This window comes from Bolinopsis microptera, chromosome 3, assembly GCF_026151205.1.
Source record: "Bolinopsis microptera isolate Bmic1 chromosome 3, MBARI_Bmic_1.0, whole genome shotgun sequence".
Lineage (NCBI taxonomy): Eukaryota > Metazoa > Ctenophora > Tentaculata > Lobata > Bolinopsidae > Bolinopsis > Bolinopsis microptera.
The window spans coordinates 4456579-4476712 of NC_087074.1; the positions used below are offsets into that span (position 1 = coordinate 4456579).

Here is a 20134-nt window from a genome sequence, read left to right on the forward strand (position 1 = left end):
GACGCAGTTTGAATCACTTTATTGAATGAGATCGATCCATAATACGATCATATATTATATACAGACAGAAAATTATACAGTCAGAAAGTTGAAGAAAAAACTTTGATAGAAATAACTGGATAATACAAAGTACACAATAAAAGAACATATTTTTCAACGATTTTTGTTCAAAAGTTCAAGTGTAAACTAGTTTGGTTCAGAATAAATAACAAAGATAATGCTCAGGCTTGATGTAATATTAACAAGGACGGATTCATCTAATAAAGGAAGAGATTGTTGAATCACAAAATTGAGACAAAAGTGTGTAAAGTAAGCTATTCAATTAAATTAAGGAAAATCAATCAACTCAGATGGTATATACAGTGATGTGCCATAAATATTATATAAATATCCATCAAATAATTTTAAATATCTGATAAATTCATATCATCAAAACTTTTCCAGCTCTCTGATCTCGCTAACATGATACACTTAATACTAGCAATGACAAACGCTGATGATGAAGTTATGCGGGCGTCACAATCGTCAAATTACTAATTTAAACAAATTTAAAGAAATTTATGACACTTTTTGATTATGATATTGGGATGATATCATACATCATATTATCAGTACATTTGCAATGCGGTATAAAATCGCTCCTACTAAATCGCTCGCCCAAATTTTAAGAAAATTCTTGTGAAAAGGCCCGTTGGGCATGAAAGTGATTGGAATCGGTGTATTTTTGGACGCTGATTCCGAATCATCCCCCATGACATAAGGGTTTATGTAAAACCGTTTTGTACGGCTGCAAAACCATAAAAACCAAAGTCACGTGAAATTTTTGGGCGAGCGAATTAGTAAGAGCCGTATAAAATACAAAATACGATCGCGCGCATTTAGCCAAGTAATTTTATAGTCACGTGACATAATAAGTTGCATATATCTACTTGCTACCAACAGTTCACGTCATCGCGCTCCACGTTTACGCGTTCCAGGTCTTCTCTTAAGTGCGACCGAATTGGGGTTCATGATATTAATTACACCGATTCTACTGATACAGTTTTAATTGGTCTTGTAGCGCTTCAAGGCTAGTTGACAGATCATCGTTTCTCTCCATTAACGAATATATCTGTTCCAGCTGACGACGTTGAATCCTGAAACGATCCTATCGTTAATCGAGTGATAGTCATTAGTCAGTTATTTCAAATAAGATTAATCATGCTCTTAACTGCTTTATCTCATCTTGGCTGATTAGCAAGAGACACAAAATACATCAAAATAAAAGTATCAGCGACAATTCATACTGAATAAAACGATGCACAGTAGTAATGTCGTAATGTTGCAATTTGAACCCAAAAGTTAAAGTCGACCAGACTTAAGGCATCTTTTGCAATGTCAGACATCAATGAATGTGCTTTTAAAATGTCGACCTTACTGTGTACAAACATTCAAAATTAAATCTAGACCTAAACTTACAAAATGTCTATCTGGCAATTTTTCATCGTTCATGTAAAACTCTTGAATTTTCGGGACGAGCTTTTCCAAGTAGTAAAGTTGCAGCATTCCTATGTTATCTTGCCAGATAGTATCTTGTGATATCCGGATACAAAGCATGACTCGTGGAGTCCAAACTACAAAATCACAAAACTTTCTGTTCGTTAGATACAAGTTCCCCTGAAGTTGGTGATAATATTTGTGCGACGTGCTAAGCTCAAATTTATTCTGCTCATTCTTTTTCAAGTATCCCAACTGATCCAATTCCGTTACATCTGCGGCATCTCTCATCTTAAAAGGGCACTTAATCTCGATTATTCCATCGCTTCCAACTAGTCCATCTGGAGATCCACCTATAAATCCACAGGTGTCCAGAAAAATACCACATTTAAAAACTTTCAGTCCAAATTGTTGTTCATACTCCTTTATAGCAACAGACTCATTGTCAACTCCGTACATTATCGCAGGAAGATGTGATATATCTTTAGTCTTGAGCAAATAATTAAGAAACGATTTGCTGGGTTCAACGTTACGTCTTGCTAAAGATATAGCAGCACCAAAGTTGCTGGAGGTTACGCGTCCAGTGCGCAGCGAGTGCCACAGCATGCTCTTGGCTTGATCCCGCGTAAAGCGCTCAATGACAGCTATTTGGGAGGGTAGCAGGATGCAGCGCTGTAGAAATATGTGACGACTTGTGCAGCTGGGATCTTGTACTAGTTGCTCTATGTAGACTAGACTCGATAATCTGGTAGGAGTGTTAGTTGATCGAATCCGCTTATGTGTTATTAATATTTACAGTCAGACATATTAATGACAATTTTTCAATGAACTATTAGGCATATTGTAGATGAGTAAGACTTTTAATGAACTATCAAATTACACAAACTTAACTAGGGGTCGTTCACATATTACGTAATCATTTTTTGGAACATTTTTACCCCCCCCCCCCCTCCGTAATAAGTTTTACACATTATAGCTACTAGCAGGAACCCGTCTAACCCTAAAGTGGTGTCAAGACTCAAGAGACTAAAACAATTATTACCTATTTAATTCGTGTTTTTGACACCACTTGGGGTACCAAATTTTGGGCTCTAAAACTCCTATTTCTTGGCCAATTTTTTATTTTTTCATGCTGATTTGGAGGCCATTGAAGCATTTGACCCAGTCAAAAAAGTTTCAGTTGTATATCTTTTACGATTTTTGCAGAAATTCGCGTTAAAGTTGATGCCGTGGTGTCAGTAAAATGGCACGGATAAATAAATATATATATATTTCATGGCTGGACTTCTACACAATAAAAGAAAGCGGTTGTGATTAGATCTTCGAAAGTCTTTGCATCGTTTATTTACATCAACTCTGAGAAATTATATCATTAAAGTAACTACAACAAATACGAATCATATACAATTGAGAATAAATACAAACTAAAAGCAGTGGGAAAATCTGATGAACTGAAATTTAAAAAAGAAACTGAAAGCCGTTAAAAATGTACTCTTATCTTATCTCTTATCTAAATACTGATAACTGATTCTCGGAAAATCACTTAAAATCACAACAAAAACCTGTAAAATTTATACTTAAGTAAAAAATGTAATATGCACGTCTCTGGAATAATGGTATAACTAAATAAAATCTACAAAATATACTAAAACTAAAACTAAGCTCCGGCAGATTTAAAAAGTAGATGGTTACTATCAAGGGTGTTCATACCCCAAACCGTTCAAGGGTTTTCAATTGGGTCTGGTAGAACCCCTCTCTAGCTTCCATAGCCTTTTCTTTGTCTGCTTTACTAATATTAGGCTCAAATACTAAAGTGTCTACTATAATGACAGAAAGGTGCTTACTAAGTGAGGAATTATAGCAGGCTATGGTACTAAAATCTAAATCATGATCAATATCTAAAAAATGGTTAACTAATTTACAACTTCTTATACCTTTCTTTATGTGACTCTTATGGTTAGAGAATCTCTTAGGGAGATTTGAGGTAGTATAACCGACATACGACTGTTTACAAGTCTTACACTCCATTAAATAAATGAGGTTATAACTCTGACAAGATATATATTTAGTTATAGGGAAAACTTGTTTAGAATGGTGACTACTAAAATTGGAACAGGGGGACATAGTAAGGGGAAAAGTGGTCGATTTAAGGGTTCCGTTGGATTTGAATGTTCACAAGGATTTCTCAACGGAATATGGTAGTTAGGACCCCTACGAACATAATTAGACTTGTTGCCAATTTTGTATCTCAACAGAAACACCACTTTTACCACTTTTTACCACCTTTGTACCACTTTTCTGGTTTGCCAAATATCTTTAGTTGTGAACGTCGTAGAAGGCTGCAAATTAACCTAGAATGTTTATCTTATCAAGGAGTAAAACTTTTGTATCAAAAATTTTTACATTGGACAATCAGCTAATTGGATAATTACCAATTAGTTAATCACCAAAAAAAGTGAAAATTTTTTATTGGCTCAAAATGATCGAAATCGTTTGAAACACGGAGAAATGTAGTTTTTAGAAAAACTTCAAAAATTTTTCACTTAAAATTTTTTTTCGAGACTTCAAAAAAAAAAGTTTGAAAATTTGAAAATATTTTTTTCCGCCAAAAGTGATCGAATTGCATGAAACGTGGATAAAAATGCCTTGCAGAAAAATTTCGAAGATTTTTAGATTGAGGAATACTAAAATCATCAATATTTGAAGTTGGAGTACAGTAAATCTCGACATATTTTAGTAATTAGGAATAGCTTAGCGGAAAGGGCTGGACCTGAAAAAGGTTAACCACACAATATTAGAGTTTCGTAACTAATTACAATACAGCTTTATCAAATTCCACATAAAGAAACAGCACAAAAGGACCATTTAAGATCGAACCGATTTTACCTGCTGTACTATCATTTTATTGATTTCAATGATCAAAACCTCTGTCAATTTTGCCAATCTATACCGGGTATCTGAATGTACCGGACCTCTTATTTACCTCTATAATTAGACCCAGTTGTGCAAGAAATGCGATTTCTCACAGGGGTTTCTTTAAACTGTGCACTTTTTATCACTCTCGCAACTCGCAAGAGGCCTGGTATTATAGGGGGGGTATAGGAAGCGAGTGTAAATATACCTTCCATCATCCATTGTGGCTTTTTTGTATTGTGAATGCGCATGCCGCTTCGTTTGCTATGCCATATACCTCGAATAACCCCCATATGTCATTGCCAGGGTCGGGATAGAGCTGGAGATAGCATTGAAAAGTTGCTAGAAATAGCTAGATTTAGAGTAAACTGGTGGTAGCTGGGTGGTGCTAGCATGGATGTAGCAGAACGTAGCTACACGGGGTTTCATTGGAGTTGGTTATTTTAATGGCCAAAGAGTGCCGGAACTAAAGTTACTTAAGATTGCAGTTTAGGGGCAGTGTAAACCACGGTGTAGTCAGGGACACAGAGCTACAGTGCAGGAGTACTGCAATAGAACAGTGCAAGTGATACAGTCTGCAACAGTAAAACGCCGACGAAGCTAGACTTAGAGTGAACTGATGGAAGCTGGGTGGTGCTAAAATGGAGGTAGCAGAACGTACTACATGATGAAAACAGGAAAACTAAGGCTGGTTGAGACCTTAAAAGATGTGAATCTGTCCTGATAGATCCAGTGAAGAGCGAGTAGCGAAGAGTTTGATCACTAACCTAAAGCTCTAAAGAAGAAGAGGGCTAAAGAGACTCACTTTGATCAATAAATCCGGTACGGCAAGGTCTGTAGCCTTGATAAGAAGATACCATGAAGTAATTCATGCAGAAAAGTCGATTCATATAAAAGGTTTCGTTGGATCTAAAAAGGGTGGGTCAGTCTCTCTGTTTTCATAAGATTCTGATGAAATGCTGTTAAGCTCAGGACGGTGATCTTAATAGGTCGGATAGCTGTATCTGGTTGCTTCCAGCCCACCCTTGTCGCTTGAAAATAAGTTCTCACCCCACCTCTTCCCAAAATACAGTTACCAGAGCAGGAAACTCTTCTTCCTCCTCTTCTTTCAACACAAACACAATCAGGTTCCAGCTACTCTCCTCCTCTGCAGCCACAATCTTATCTCCTTCTTCGGAGTTTTACTGTTGCAGACTGTATCACTTGCACTGTTCTATTGCAGTACTCCTGCACTGTAGCTCTGTGTCCCTGACTACACCGTGGTTTACACTGCCCCTAAACTGCAATCTTAAGTAACTTTAGTTCCGGCACTCTTTGGCCATTAAAATAACCAACTCCAATGAAACCCCGTGTAGCTACGTTCTGCTACATCCATGCTAGCACCACCCAGCTACCACCAGTTTACTCTAAATCTAGCTATTTCTAGCAACTTTTCAATGCTATCTCCAGCTCTATCCCGACCCTGGCAATGACATATGGGGGTTATTCGAGGTATATGGCATAGCAAACGAAGCGGCATGCGCATTCACAATACAAAAAAGCCACAATGGATGATGGAAGGTATATTTACACTCGCTTCCTATACCCCCCCCCCTCCTATAATACCAGGCCTCTTGCGAGTTGCGAGAGTGACAAAAAGTGCACAGTTTAAAGAAACCCCTGTGAGAAATCGCATTTCTTGCACAACTGGGTCTAATTATAGAGGTAAATAAGAGGTCCGGTACATTCAGATACCCGGTATAGATTGGCAAGATTGACAGAGGTTTTGATCATTGAAATCAATAAAATGATAGTACAGCAGGTAAAATCGGTTCGATCTTAAATGGTCCTTTTGTGCTGTTTCTTTATGTGGAATTTGATAAAGCTGTATTGTAATTAGTTATGAAACTCTAATATTGTGTGGTTAACCTTTTTCAGGTCCAGCCCTTTCCGCTAAACTATTCCTAATTACTAAAATATGTCGAGATTTACTGAACTCCAACTTCAAATATTGATGATTTTAGTATTCCCCAATCTAAAAATCTTCGAAGTTTTTCTGCAAAGCATTTTTATCCACGTTTCATGCAATTCGATCACTTTTGGCGGAAAAAATATTTTCAAATTTTCAAACTTTTTTTTCAAGTCTCGAAAAAAAATTTTAAGTGAAAAATTTTTGAAGTTTTTCTAAAAACTACATTTCTCCGTGTTTCAAACGATTTCAATCATTTTAAGCCAATAAAAAATTTTCACTTTTTTTTGGTGATTAACTAATTGGTAATTATCCAATTAGCTGATTGTCCGATGTAAAAACTTTTGATACAAAAGTTTTACTCCTTGATAAGATAAACATTCTAGGTTATATTGCAGCCTTCTATGATGTTCACAACTAAAGATATTTGGCAAACCAGAAAGGTGGTACAAAGGTGGTAAAAAGTGGTAAAAGTGGTGTTTCCGTTGAGATACAAAATTGGCAACAAGTCTAATTATGTTCGTAGGGGTCCTAACTACCATATTCCGTTGAGAAATCCTTGTGAACATTCGAATCCAACGGAATGCCACTTTTCCCCTTACTAACAGGAAATTTTGCTTACAAACATAACATTTACCACAAGCATGGCACCCTGGGTCGACAGCCCCGGGAACCGCCCTTAGACTTTCGGAGTCTGGTTCCTGGATCTGGCTTGCAGTTGTTTCTCTCTCATTATCACAGTTTAAAGTTCCACTGGCACGGTACTTATTGTGTACAAGCATGCCACCGATAGTTTGATTCTTTCGATGACTCACGAATACACTGTCCGCACGTACCAGCTTCTTCAGGGCCGGATCAAGGTTGAGAAGGTGCTTATACTTATGGATAATGCCTCCCATGTTGGGAAGTGCTGGATTTTGATCCATCACCATGGGTATTAAACAGGCAGTCGACTCATCCTTGTCTTTAAGGGTATACAAGTTTTTCCTATTAGCTATATCACTAAATTTGTTAAAGGCATCTTCTATAATACTGGAATGATAACCTCGGGCTAGAAGGTAACGTGTATAGACCTCTCTCTGCTCCAAGAAGTTAGTGTCTTCACTGTTGTTCTGTCTCACCCGCCTCGCCACTCCAAAAGGTATGTTTTTTACAACATGGTTCCTATGGCATGACGTGGGGATAAGGTAGCAGTGGGTGTCACTAGGTTTAGAGTAGAGTTTGGTGTGGACAACATCACCAACAGCATAGACATAGGTGTCTAGAAACTCAACGCCGTCCCTAGAGTAGTCGTAAGTAAACAAAAGGTTTGGGTGGATACTATTGAGCCATTCCATGAATTGTAATAATTTCTCAGCAGTACCGGGCCAAGCCATATAAATGTCATCACGTAATCTACCCCAGAATGCTGGTCTATGAGGCGGGCCATATTCTAGATCTCCTTCGTTAACTAAAATATCAATCTTATCCATAGCACAATCAGCATACTCACATGAGTTCTTAGGACCCATCGCTGCTCCACGCTCCTGGCGGTATGTTATACCGTTAAATGAAGCAATGTTGTAATCAAGAGTAATTTCTAGTGCACTAATAATGCATTCTGTACTAAACAATTGATCACCACTACTCCTTTTATTCAGGTGTTTAGTGCATTGTTGGATCCCCATATCCCTAGGAATGTTGGTAAACATGTTAGATAATATATCGATGGCAACATGTATAACCTCCTTTCCCAACAATATGCTAGACTCGTTCAGGCTATCAATCTTCCTCAGAAAGTGAGGGGTGTCAATAATTCTATAATTCAAAGTAGCCTTCTTCAATTCATACGCAGTCAAGGCAGAAAGGTTTTCAATGTATGAACCACAGCCGATGGTAATCATCCTCCCAGGATACAAAGGTGGTTTGTGTGCCTTGGGATTCAGGTACATGTTTCCAGGCTGGTTAAGCTCAGTACATGGAATAACCCACTCCTTGACCTTCTTGGACATACCTAATTCATCTTTAAACTCAATTGTCCAATTCGAAATTTTATCAATCAATTCTACAACTAAATCATCTACATTATTTACAATACTATATACAGATCTATCATTTAAATGTACACCTATTCGTTGAATATAATCTTCTTCACTAAGAAGGAAGAATCCTACTCCTTTATCGAATGGTCTGATTACAATGTCTTTCCATATATATATATAGTATTTAGATAAGAGATAAGATAAGAGTACATTTTTAACGGCTTTCAGTTTCTTTTTTAAATTTCAGTTCATCAGATTTTCCCACTGCTTTTAGTTTGTATTTATTCTCAATTGTATATGATTCGTATTTGTTGTAGTTACTTTAATGATATAATTTCTCAGAATTGATGTAAATAAATGATGCAAAGACTTTCGACGATCTAATCACAACCGCTTTCTTTTATTGTGTAGAAGTCCAGCCATGAAATATATATATATATCGTCTCGCTTTATATATATAGTAAGATTGTGTCAAAATTACACTAGCGTTATAATTCGGAACCCCCCCCCCCCCCCTCAGCTGATTACGTAATATGTGAACGACCCCCTATATAAAATCATAACAAATCATTGTCCATCATAAGATGTTAAAAATTGACTTCTAAATGAAAAATGTAAAAGCCGAAACAAACTAGCATTTCAAAAAGGCGAACATTAAATTAAAAAACTGATAATTGTAGCAAATTATAAACATTTTCCGACCTCTAAGTATAATATTGTTAAGAATTAAAATTTTAAAATTTTAAAATGAGGGCATAAAGCCTAAACAAACTTTTGATAAAGAGAAAGCATTAACATTTAATAAGAAACATTTACTGAAGTTATCGACGAACACTGAACATAATATAATCGTACAAAATAAGCATTTGCTGCTATAAAATTGTGATGTTTGTTATTTTCATGAACAAAAAGTTTGAAAACTTTCAAAGTTAGAATTGAGTTTACTTTATACTCACATATTTTCCTCTTCCGGCGTTACCTCTTCAGCAGGCTTTGCCCCCAACAGCGTATCAATTGTTTCAATTTCTTCAAACTGCAATTATTACTTGGATGTATCTTACGAAAAATATGTTATGAATTATAGGGGTGGACTCTGGTGGGGAGGTGAAGCATATTTGTTTACTTTAAAGATGATTACGTGTTCGATAGATTTCAATGGTGAATGGTGATGCACATTTTAAGTCAATGACATTCCTGACATTCCATGTGCTCATGCGGGGGGGGGGGCATGATTTATGATTATAATAGTATTTCAGTATCGTTCGTTTTGTGAACTTTGAATATTAACTTTCAGAAAACTAACAAAGAAATAACTGGGTACAGTACCGTAACGAGATCTACATCCTTCTGCCTCTTGCTAAAGATTCTGTCTGGTTTCGTTATCTTTTCCTTTTGATCGTTCAAGAAGAAGTAGATTATTGTCGTCAGGATTGCTAGAGCTGGGAAAGAGTGTGTTACAGATTATTACTTTATCGCAGGGTCATGTGATGAATAAGGGGTCGTTCACATATTAAGTAATTAGCCGAGGGGATGGGGGGGGGGGGGGGGGGGGAGGGGGTAATATGTGAAGTTTACATATTACGTAATCAGCCGAGGGGATGGGGGGGGGGGGAGGGGGTAATATGTGAAGTTTACATATTACGTAATCAGCCGAGGGGAATGGGGGGGGGGGAGGGTAATATGTGAACGACCCTTATATTAAGTAGATTGGTGAAGAAAAACCGTCAACATACAACGAAAGTCGACAGACAATAGTTTACTGAACAGAAATATAGGATGGCAACATTGAAAAAAGTAAAATAAAAATAATAAGTCAATATTGAAGTTACCTGTAAACATAATACAGAGGGTCTCTATAGGTAAGTCTTTGAAGTGTTGTAGGGGCAGAAAAATCGAGATACCCAACGCCATGACTTTATCTATAGGATCTATATTTTAATAATGAGCAATTTTTCATGGAAAAATCCATCCGATATAAATGAATTAAGAGGATCTATTCGTATAATACATAAAACAATATTAAACAATACCTTTAATTGTCAATAAATAATTGATATCATGATTATAGAGCACACAATTAATCCCAGGATCAAAATAATTAAAAGAATATCAAACATCTAAAATCAGCTCATGCATAAAATCAAATCTTTAAGATACATAAATTATTATTTCACCCCTCTTTTATATTGTAATTTGTAAAATAAGTTAAAACAGTTTAGTACATAATTTAGGTCATGCTTCGGTAAAATTAATCTTTTTAAATAATGCATCAGAAAAAAACAATTTAAACTATATAAAAATATACCCACGATCTGATATTGCGCATAAAAAATATAAACCTGGTACACACTGTTTATACATACTAACAATCACACTGCCATAATCAACTTATACTCTCAGAATATTGCACATTTATAATATGTCCTGAACAAAGACGTTGCAAAAACTAAATTTAAATTACAGTTCTAGTTATTTGCTGAGGAAGTACCGTCACTTTTACAGAACTTCATGTGATGTTTCAACCCACCCTGCTGAGTGAACCTTCTCTGACACTGAACACACTGGTGGGGTTTCAACGCATCAGAGGCTTCTTTACTAAGAACAATATCATGTTTATCTTTCAGATGGCAAACAAGATCGCCATGCTCACATGTTTTGAACAAACAAAAAGTGCAGTGATATTCCTTTCTATGACAAATCTTATTGTGCTTGTTTATCTCTGTTTTACTTGTAGTTTTGAATGAGCAAACAATGCACTCCCGCATATGTACAACGAGATGTTCTGTAAGAGAATTCTTATCCACAAACTTTAGCTTGCAGTTCCTGCATTGAAAAGGTCTTGCGTCAGTGTGATTTCTTCGAACATGTGTGCTTAATACCGTGGATGTCATAGCACTGTACTCACAGAGGTCACATGAAAATGGACGCTCTCCTGTGTGGGTCCGTTGGTGTCGAACTAAACAATTTTTAAAGGAATATGTCTTTTTGCAAACCTTACAAACGAACCGACTCACTTCAGAATGTTTACTCATCTGATGGTTCGTCATTGACTTCTTATATCGGGTTGTGAAGTCACATTCTTCACATGACAGAGTTTCTGTGTGATAGTGCTTGTGCTGTTTGTGCTTGCTTAACACTGCAAAACTATTAGACGTGAAGTCACACTGAGAACAAGAAAATACCTCACTTCCATCTGAATGGTAAAACCGTTTGTGGTCTTTCAGATTACCTTTGTAGTGGAAAATCTTGCAACACTCCGAACAGGGGTACAACTGTGAACTGTGTTGTGTTTTGTAGTGATTTCTTAATCGGTAGATGGACTTTGATTTGAAATCACACCTGGTGCATTCACGTGAATAATTTATCTTATTTCGGATTGGATATAAACGTTTGACAGTGCCTTTAGTTATTGAGTCTTCTTCATCGCCTGAGCTATTTCTAGGTGAATCAGTTCCCGTGGATTGAACAGACGTTTCCAGCTCAATGTCATCTCTCTGGTCAGATAATAGCAGATCACAAGGTTCATCCTTGTCAATCCTTTCCATTTTAATATCCTCCTTTATATCAAGACAAGGCACCAACTCTGCTGTTTGGAACACATTTTCTTCCTCTTCCTCTTCGTCTTCTTCCTTTACATCCATAGATTGAGCAACACATTCCATTCCTAATGAAAATAACGAATTTAGATTATAGATCTATATCATGATATTTTGTGAATAGTAAAGAAAAAATAGCTCATTTCCTTTCACAAGCTTTGTCCAGAATGATTTTAAGCATTTTCTGATTGATATATTGAGTGAGGAGTATTGAGTGAGGAGTATTGACGAGGGTAGGATGCATCAAATTTAAAATCAACATAAAAAATTTACACATTCGTGATATTTTTGTCAGAATATATAAAATTATTAAAAGCACTAAATTGAATAAAGACTTAAAATCCCAAATTCTTCAATCATTTAACTCAAATTTGGTAACAAGTCTCAGTCCAAAATCATTGATAAATTAAATAAAAAACATCAAATTTTAAAAATACCGTCAATTATACGATTTATAAACAAAGTTCCTAAGACAAGATTGGAAATCGTAGTAGGACCTGGGAGAAATTTTGCTCAGTAATTGTTTAAAACGATTAATTTTCGGCCTTACTATTTGGAACGGTTTTGTCAAAAGTCCTTCTACAAGATTGATGGGGCTGAGTAACTAAAATAGTCGACTTGATCTCCTCAGCCAGATCAGCAGGAGCGGAATTACGATTTATAACTGCATTCTTCATCACAATCTCTACCCCGACACTGACAAGACAGGAAGCATCTCGTTTGGCTATTAAAGTGTCCATTAACCGCCCAAAACAGCACGAAGGCAGCGCTTTTACAAAACAAGTCCGAACTGAGTTACATAAAACACGTTTTACTTCGGTGCTGTGAAACTTTTTGGCGAGCGAGGAATCAGTTTGTGATATTTTGGAAACAATTTTCTCGACTACAACATCATACTTGTTGATAGAGGAAAAAAGAAGGAGGATTTCGTGGATGATGAAGTATTGTTCTTTGAGTTTTAGCGATTCTAAGAGGAGTATAATGTTCTTGACGAGAAGGACGCTACATTTGTCGAGAACTTGGTTTCCACAAGTTATGTCGTGTTTGTCGTTCATCAACGACAGTTGCCCTGAAAAGGTACAGCATGCTTAATCTGAAAACTGCTAAAGTGCTAAGGGACGAAGTTAAATTCAAAACGGGAATAAAAGCTAACAGTCGGCGTTAAATTTCACGTGATAAAAACTCATGGCTGAGTAGTCACGTGACAGAATGACTTGTACCACAGCACAGAACACATTAACTACTACACTGTAGACTCGTACAGTACAGTAAACCACAGTAAGTTATCATATGTACTATGTACTAATGTACTAATGTACTATGTAGTAATGTACTAATGTACTAATGCACTAATATACTATACACTATGTACTAATGTACTACTCTCACCAGTATGTATGAGGTGTAGAGCGTACAAGTAGTGAGTAGTGTCGTGATCAGATGAGACAGAGAGAATGAGCCGCGCAGCGTTCTCTATCACCGACCACTGCTCGTCTAACTGCTCCTGTGTGTGGAGACGCACTGTCTTGTATCGTGGTGTGATGCCTACAATTAAACAAGGTAACACTGGATATTGAGGGTAGGTTATCGAGTTTACCATGGAAATACTGAGTCATGCAGACCCTCCCCCCCCCCCCCCCCCCGGCCCCAGCAATGTTTAAACACTTACGAAGGAGAAACTGCCATATCTGGGCTCTGTTGTTGAGTTTATTTGAGGGTGTAACTAACAAATAGTGCTTTATTTTATCCAAGTCAATCTCGTCCGCGTGGATGTCCAGGATTTCCGTCTTCCGAGATTGAATTCCTTAGGTTTAAAATGTTGTCATAATATAATGTAAGACAGAAACAGTGAAGCAAGTTATAACATGAGCCAAACCTAAAACTACAGCCTGGTTTAGACTAATGATATGTTTAACATGACTCACCTTAACCATGACTCACCTAAACTTGTTAAATACGTCGCTCGATAATCCTTCTCTGACATGATGTCTGACCAATTACTACTTCCTAATCAAGTGGAGATGTTTTAGACTGTGATATTTTGGTTTAGTGAGGTCAACAAATTAATTGAATCAATCAATTAATTGAAAACAGCGTAATTCAATAGCTAGTTTAAAAGCAAGGACTTTATAAAACTAGAAAAGAAAAATTTTACAGGGACTTTGAGAAAAAGGTGAAATCCATCCGAATGTAAGCGTTGAACAATTATCAATGAATATTTATAATGTACATTTGAGTAGTATGAAATCTAAATACGTCAAATGTATGAATATCTAACATTATAACAATAACATGATTATAACGTTCACAGCACCCTATCATACTATGAGGATGAGAGAGCATTGAGCAAGTGCCTTCAACAAGCTCTGAACATTGGCAATTCGATGAAATGAAGAATTTATTTTGATTATATACTAACAATCTAACCAGCATTATAATCATTAAAACGGTTTACCTGACACTCAATTGCTCATAAAATGAAATTGTATCTCACAAATCAAATATAGTAAGATAGTGTAAAATAGGCCGACAGAATGCTCCAATTCATTCTTTAAAACAGATAGTCAATAAACACGAGAGCTTCTCTAGTTTTCTGGGTAAATTTACAAAATAATCAATCAATTATTACTCAACCTAACAATCTAAAACTAATTATTCCATCGATAATCTTGGATACTGGTGAATAAACAAAATGTATCAAACTCACAAGTTCAGCACAAAAACTGATATTCTAATCACGTGACATGCTCTACTCATGTACATTGTCTCTGTTAATGTCTCTGCTAGTAAAACACCATGTTTCTAGAACTGTGACACCTTATAGCTCCATGTTGTACTTCTTGTGCTTCTCTGTCTTCTTGAATATCGCAGGCTTGTGGTCTTCTAAATCAAACTCATCGTGCCCCTCCCTGTAGAAATGTAATGGTAACGTTCATGCATTGGTTTCAGTGATAAAATGTTATACAATTAATAAGCCAGCACTGTGATCAATTGACCAGTTGCTGGATTTAAGGGGTAACCAACTCACTTGAAGCATCGTTTGCAGTACAGATCATTGTCGCACTCAGAACAGCGCACCTCAGCATCCTCATTGCACACACAGCACCAGGGTAACTCCTCCTCCACCTCCTCTCCGGGTAACTTCTTCTCTTCCTCTTCTGGGAATTAACATTGGAAACTTGCCAAAATTACATAAAGTTATATGTATAATAAAGGTGCAGGTCAACTAATAAGCAATAGAAAGTAACTATTCAGATGTGTAGGTCTTGAGAGCATGACGATTAGTTGGTTATTATCACATCATCATTATTCAATATTCATTGTAGATAACTGATGTTATTGATTGGAAGCAGAAGTTCAGTTTCTAAGAATCACCAGCACAGCTTGAAGCTAAGAAATGTAACTTCTTACAAGCTCAGGAGTTCATCTTACCGGGTGACTTAAACTCAACTCCGGCTCTAAAATCTATCTTTGCCTCCTCCTCCGTCATTTTAATGAGATATTCAACCTGCTCCTCTTCAGTAAGATGTGATAGGTCTCGTAGTTCATCTTGTAGTCCATCTTTCGATTTTTTGCTTGAAGTGTGCATTGCTGAGAAATATGGCTCAATTAAAATCTCACCTCATATCATTTATCAATTGTCAGGGACCATTCTGTCCAAAAAGATAACTATTTCACGGTAAACTTCAACACGGATTATACTATATTATTATGATATACATGTACATTAAGTAAATTGAGCACATTTAAGTACATTTGAGTACATTGTATGTATATATACAATATACATTATACAGACAATGTACTCAAAATAGTAATGTCAACATCGAATATTGAGATAAGTAGAAAATAATGTACACACATTATACAGTTAAAATGTTACCTATCAACTCAGAAGTGCCGTATTTGAGAGCTCTTGCTCGTTCCTCTAGGTCCTCAACGCCAGTGGACATGGTCCTACTACCAGAGGGACCAATTTGGGAATCTATTTTGAATTCATCATCAACTTGAGTCACCAAATCGTCAACCTTAAAGCAAGATACATTTTAATTATACCAGCTCTGGTTTAACTGATTGCTTAAAGTGTAGATTGCGCAGTTCAGAGGATTATCCATCATGGAAGTCTTTAAAATTATAAGATGTTAAGCCTACCTGGTCAGATATGGGTTTAATGTTGACATAGAGTTGTATGACAGGTTCCTGCACTGGGGGTGGACGTCCAACCATTTTGTTCAGTTTGGACTGAAGTTCATATTCTGTTGGTCGTTTGCCTAGGACTTTCTTTCCTGGTTCACTTTCTAAACAGTTTTTTAGTCAAAATATATCAATACTAACAAGAAATATTGTTTCGATTACATTTTCTTTTCATGGATTTGGTCATATGGGAACATCATAAACTGAAGCAAAACAATTGGCATCAAGAAAGATGTTGTCTGTATACTTACTTTTCAAAGCATCCAATCTCAACTGAATGTCAGCATCTGTAATCTGTTTTTTTAATGGTGGTCTCTTTTTTGCTGGACCAGGTGGATCTGGTAAAATATAGTGATATCAGACAAGCAATGCTTGCACACTACAATGATTCATAGAGTTGTTAATGCGCTTTTTGTCATGGATGTATACTTACACTCAATTCAAATCATTCGTAATACAAATAAAAAGCTATTCACTATGTTAATGCTTTAAAGTGCCCAAACAGAAACTTATGCAATAAACTGTAGATATTAAAATTCTTAAGTCATATTTTATTTAGATAAATTACCCTCAAGTTTCTGGAGAAACTTAGGAGGATCCAATATTATAGGTGCCACTTTTGACTCTCTTTCCCTTTTACATTCAAGACAAACTTTAACCTTGGCTGAACTTGTGTCATCAACAGTTGATTCAACAGTACACTTGCCACAAATTGAATGCTTACACATTGAACAACAGTTCTGAAAAAATTTTATTCATATAAATAAGAACCAAAAGATCGTTATGAACTAACACATAGTGAGAAGTCTACTTTTACATGGCTTAAAGTGAATCTTAAAGTTTGAAGGATTTATCTTTTAATTCGAAGACATATCAACTGAACTCCACAAACCTCTCTGTTAAAAAGAGTAAATTTTCCTGAGCAAACAAAACATCGCCCATCCATGATTTCTTCTTTTTTAGACACGCTATCGGATTTTTCTTATATTCATTCTGGTGAAATAAAACTCCAATTTATATCAAAGTCTGGGAACATTATCAACTCACTGTCATCTAGATTATGATTCAAAAGTTTCTATAAAATATAAAATATACAATGTACGACTACCAGTGGCGTATCGTTGCATGAAGGCACCCGTGCCCCCCCCCCCCCTGAAAAATGCCCCCTGTTGGCACCCCTCCCTTCTTAAAGTAGAAACGCAAAATTGGACAAATTATCCCTACACATAAATCGAGTTTGTATGGTTCAATTTTATTTTAAGGTCCTATAGCATTATGCACTTGCCAGTATTTAAGTGGAAATCTGGGCTCTTATAGTAGGCTGTATATTGTTTGTTCACAGAGAGAATTGAATGGATTGCTCTTGCTGTGGCAGGATCTAGAGTTTTGTTGGAGAGCAGACCGGCTAGGTCAGTGATGTTTTGGGGATGGAAGTTGAATTTTTCCCTAACTGAGGAGTAAAGCAAACAGTCAATTAATACGTGACTTTCGTCCTCAATAGGCTTGAGCCCTTGGCTGAAAAAGCAGTAAGTGCACCAGTGTTCTTCTCTTGGTACAAGGGGGGTTTCGTATCTGCCCCTTTCGATGTAGAGGTTGTGGCAGCTGATACGAAACCTTGTCAAACTTTTTCGAACATCAGGTATTTTGATAATTCGTAGATATGCCTCTGGTTCAAAAACATGTTTAATTAGGTTATAGAATTCTAGTTTTGGGCGAGGAGGCCTTGGCAGATTTCCAGGTATTCACGAATTCTTCCCTCATATTATGACTGATTTGTGTGGAGAGCTTAGATTTTGAGGAAAATGAGTGGGGGAAGTTGTATTTGGTGAGAAGCTTTGAGATGTTGGTGTACCAAGGAAGACGCATCTGTCTTTTCTCAAAATTGTCTTTTCTCTCCTCTGCTTGTAAAATGCAGCAGAGTAGAATTAGAATTAGAATTAGAATCAAATTTACACAGCAATACAATAAGAATAAAAAATAATTTAAGAGGCTTCAATCTGCTGTGCAGGACATTCAAGTCAGTCAAAAACTGTTAGCAGAACACCCTTCTAGGGACATAAGGATATAGCATGTAAAATAAGTAAATTGTAAAACAAAATAAGTAATAAATTAATGAGTGGTAAAATAGGATATGATTTAACAGTGAACTGTGGGCATGAAGGTAACAATTAATGTTGAAAATTACATAGATGCCCACTTTGGAATTTCGTAAGTAATATTATTTACAGTTATACACAGAGAAGTATAGAACAACATTAGAATGGCAATGATAACAAATGGGAACGAATAAAGGAGATGTTTAAAGTTCTATACTTCTGAAAATAGGTCATATAATGCAGGGGGCCTTTCCCCATATCCAAAAAATTTTTAATTTCCTACATTCTCAATTTTTTCGTTTTCTGTGGCCCGCTCGCTTCGCTCGCATAAAAAGTCTCTGTATTCGCGCGGTTCAAAGATTTTTCATGGCGGATTCCAGATTCTCAATTTTACTTTTTTAGGGCCCGGAATGCTTTTTAATAGATAATCCTAGGTTACTTTTGGGGGCGAAGCCCCCAAAAATTTTGGAAATTTAAACTAGATTTGGCCTCCTGGAACGAATCTGACAATGGAGAACGATTTTAGCATACTATTTTCTGATTTTAAATTTTTATTGGGATAAATTGTCTGGATTCTAGAATCCCTAAACACTTGGCTTAACTAAAGCACGAAATAGGAGACAGCATGAAGTATCAACTATCAAGAGTTTATAATTTTGGCAAAAATGTTTTCTCATCTACTACCATCACTTTCTGCTTTCAAGCTATAAACTAATACAGGGTTAAGGGAATTTGGAGAAGGAAGCAAGTATGAGACCAAATATTCAAGAAACAAGTTACAAGGAATTTAAATTTTCCAAAAATATAATAATGACTATTAGTATTTACTATTTAAATAAGATAGGAAACGCAACAAAGAATGCTTATGCATTATGCATGTTTAGACGTATTACATCAACTCATAATACTATATAATTTTCTTTGAACTCCTGACATAAAGTTATTACAATTGCATTGATGACCGTTCACAACATTACATGATTGATAATGCTATTATCAAAACTGGAATGGTAGTCTATATTGGGATTTGCAGAAGTTTTCTATAGCCGCCCCCATCCCCCCATGGGTGGTTTTTAGAAAAGAGTGGTTTCTTGCCATTCTCGTAGCAACCTGTTGAACAAGCTTTTCACCCTCAGCAGAACATGGTGATGGGGCCATCAGCCTAATCTGGAGCTCTTTTTGCACTCTTCTGTCATCCCTATCTGTATTCTTATAACGTAAGTGTAATGCATCTATCAAAGATCCCTGACTCTCTGCAATGGCCTCACTTGTGGCGATAGTCAGGATCTTTAAGAATCCATGAAGTGTTCTCTGTGGAAAATCATTATAATGTTTGATCAATAGCACCCGGAGGATATGTTGAAAGTTGGAGGACTTGATTTGTGTCACAATCTTGTTTGTAACTTCGCACAGTTTTTCAACAGTATACACCACAGATTTGACTGGGCATTCGAACTTGGCACCCAAGTTTTCAGGATTGTACGTACAGCTATGTGTATGGGGGGAAACCTGTGAAAGCAGCGTGTTCATGAGCCCAGCATATGACTGCAAGTGGTCGTTTTTTGTCATATAATCTACTCGCTTGCAAAAACCCGTCAATATTGCTGAGACAAAAAGTTTGAATCTTTTAAAAATATTCTCCTGGACAAGCGGCTTATAGTGAGCCCACAGAGTGTTTCGGCCAACTGATGGTACACCCATGAACTCTCCTGATTCTAGGTCTTTTTTAGCATCTCTAAATAGTTTAAATGCTTTTGAATCTGGTACCGTCTCCTTTTCAAGACAGTTTACAAGATTTTGTAACTCATCTCTGAACATTGAGATCTCGTTAAACATGTCATTTATGATACTATCGTTCTCTTGGAATTTCGACGAAATGGCAGAAAGACG

General features: G+C 36.5%; 4 protein-coding genes across 5 annotated transcripts in view; 1 reads left to right on the forward strand and 3 right to left on the reverse strand.

Moving 5' to 3' along the window:
- LOC134812866 (uncharacterized) overlaps nucleotides 1-20134 on the forward strand; it is a 912489-nt gene that overhangs the window by 168806 nt on the left and 723549 nt on the right. The window lies entirely within an intron of this gene.
- LOC134812878 (uncharacterized) lies at nucleotides 40-10282 on the reverse strand. 2 transcript variants are annotated; one of them, XR_010159971.1, is made up of 6 exons: nucleotides 10188-10282; nucleotides 9685-9797; nucleotides 9315-9391; nucleotides 1459-2221; nucleotides 860-1136; nucleotides 40-638 (listed from the first exon to the last, which is right to left on the reverse strand). XR_010159971.1 is itself a non-coding variant. In XM_063820481.1 (5 exons), exons 1-5 carry the CDS (start codon nucleotides 10267-10269, stop codon nucleotides 1083-1085), a joined length of 1089 nt encoding a protein of 362 aa, XP_063676551.1. In that variant the 5' UTR covers nucleotides 10270-10282; the 3' UTR covers nucleotides 855-1082. The 2 variants fall into 2 exon arrangements, 1 of the variants encoding a protein (XP_063676551.1); XM_063820481.1 differs by lacking the exon at nucleotides 40-638 and having other exon boundaries at nucleotides 855-1136.
- On the reverse strand, nucleotides 12083-13972 carry LOC134812938 (uncharacterized). Its single transcript, XM_063820558.1, has 4 exons — nucleotides 13896-13972; nucleotides 13624-13758; nucleotides 13344-13499; nucleotides 12083-13023 (listed from the first exon to the last, which is right to left on the reverse strand). Exons 1-4 carry the CDS (start codon nucleotides 13936-13938, stop codon nucleotides 12488-12490), a joined length of 870 nt encoding a protein of 289 aa, XP_063676628.1. The 5' UTR covers nucleotides 13939-13972; the 3' UTR covers nucleotides 12083-12487.
- LOC134812193 (abscission/NoCut checkpoint regulator-like) lies at nucleotides 14085-17143 on the reverse strand. Its single transcript, XM_063819435.1, has 8 exons — nucleotides 17041-17143; nucleotides 16717-16888; nucleotides 16400-16486; nucleotides 16107-16252; nucleotides 15838-15982; nucleotides 15387-15545; nucleotides 14983-15112; nucleotides 14085-14863 (listed from the first exon to the last, which is right to left on the reverse strand). Exons 1-8 carry the CDS (start codon nucleotides 17092-17094, stop codon nucleotides 14773-14775), a joined length of 984 nt encoding a protein of 327 aa, XP_063675505.1. The 5' UTR covers nucleotides 17095-17143; the 3' UTR covers nucleotides 14085-14772.

Bases quoted from the DNA above. Each gene is read 5' to 3' on its own strand.
- LOC134812878 (XM_063820481.1), bottom strand. From the start codon at position 10,269: ATGGCGTTGGGTATCTCGATTTTTCTGCCCCTACAACACTTCAAAGAC. The intron at 9,798-10,187 runs GTAACTTCAATA...ACTCTTTCCCAG, and splicing joins CCTCTGTATTATGTTTACAG to CTCTAGCAATCCTGACGACA. The intron at 1,137-1,458 runs GTAAGTTTAGGT...GGATCGTTTCAG, and splicing joins AATTGCCAGATAGACATTTT to GATTCAACGTCGTCAGCTGG.
- LOC134812938 (XM_063820558.1), bottom strand. From the start codon at position 13,938: ATGTCAGAGAAGGATTATCGAGCGACGTATTTAACAAGTTTAG. The intron at 13,759-13,895 runs GTGAGTCATGGT...TTTAAACCTAAG, and splicing joins GACGTATTTAACAAGTTTAG to GAATTCAATCTCGGAAGACG. The intron at 13,500-13,623 runs GTAAGTGTTTAA...GTTTAATTGTAG, and splicing joins GATATGGCAGTTTCTCCTTC to GCATCACACCACGATACAAG.
- LOC134812193 (XM_063819435.1), bottom strand. From the start codon at position 17,094: ATGGATGGGCGATGTTTTGTTTGCTCAGGAAAATTTACTCTTTTTAAC. The intron at 15,983-16,106 runs GTAGGCTTAACA...TCTTGCTTTAAG, and splicing joins TTAAACCCATATCTGACCAG to GTTGACGATTTGGTGACTCA. The intron at 15,546-15,837 runs GTAACATTTTAA...CATATTTCTCAG, and splicing joins CGGCACTTCTGAGTTGATAG to CAATGCACACTTCAAGCAAA.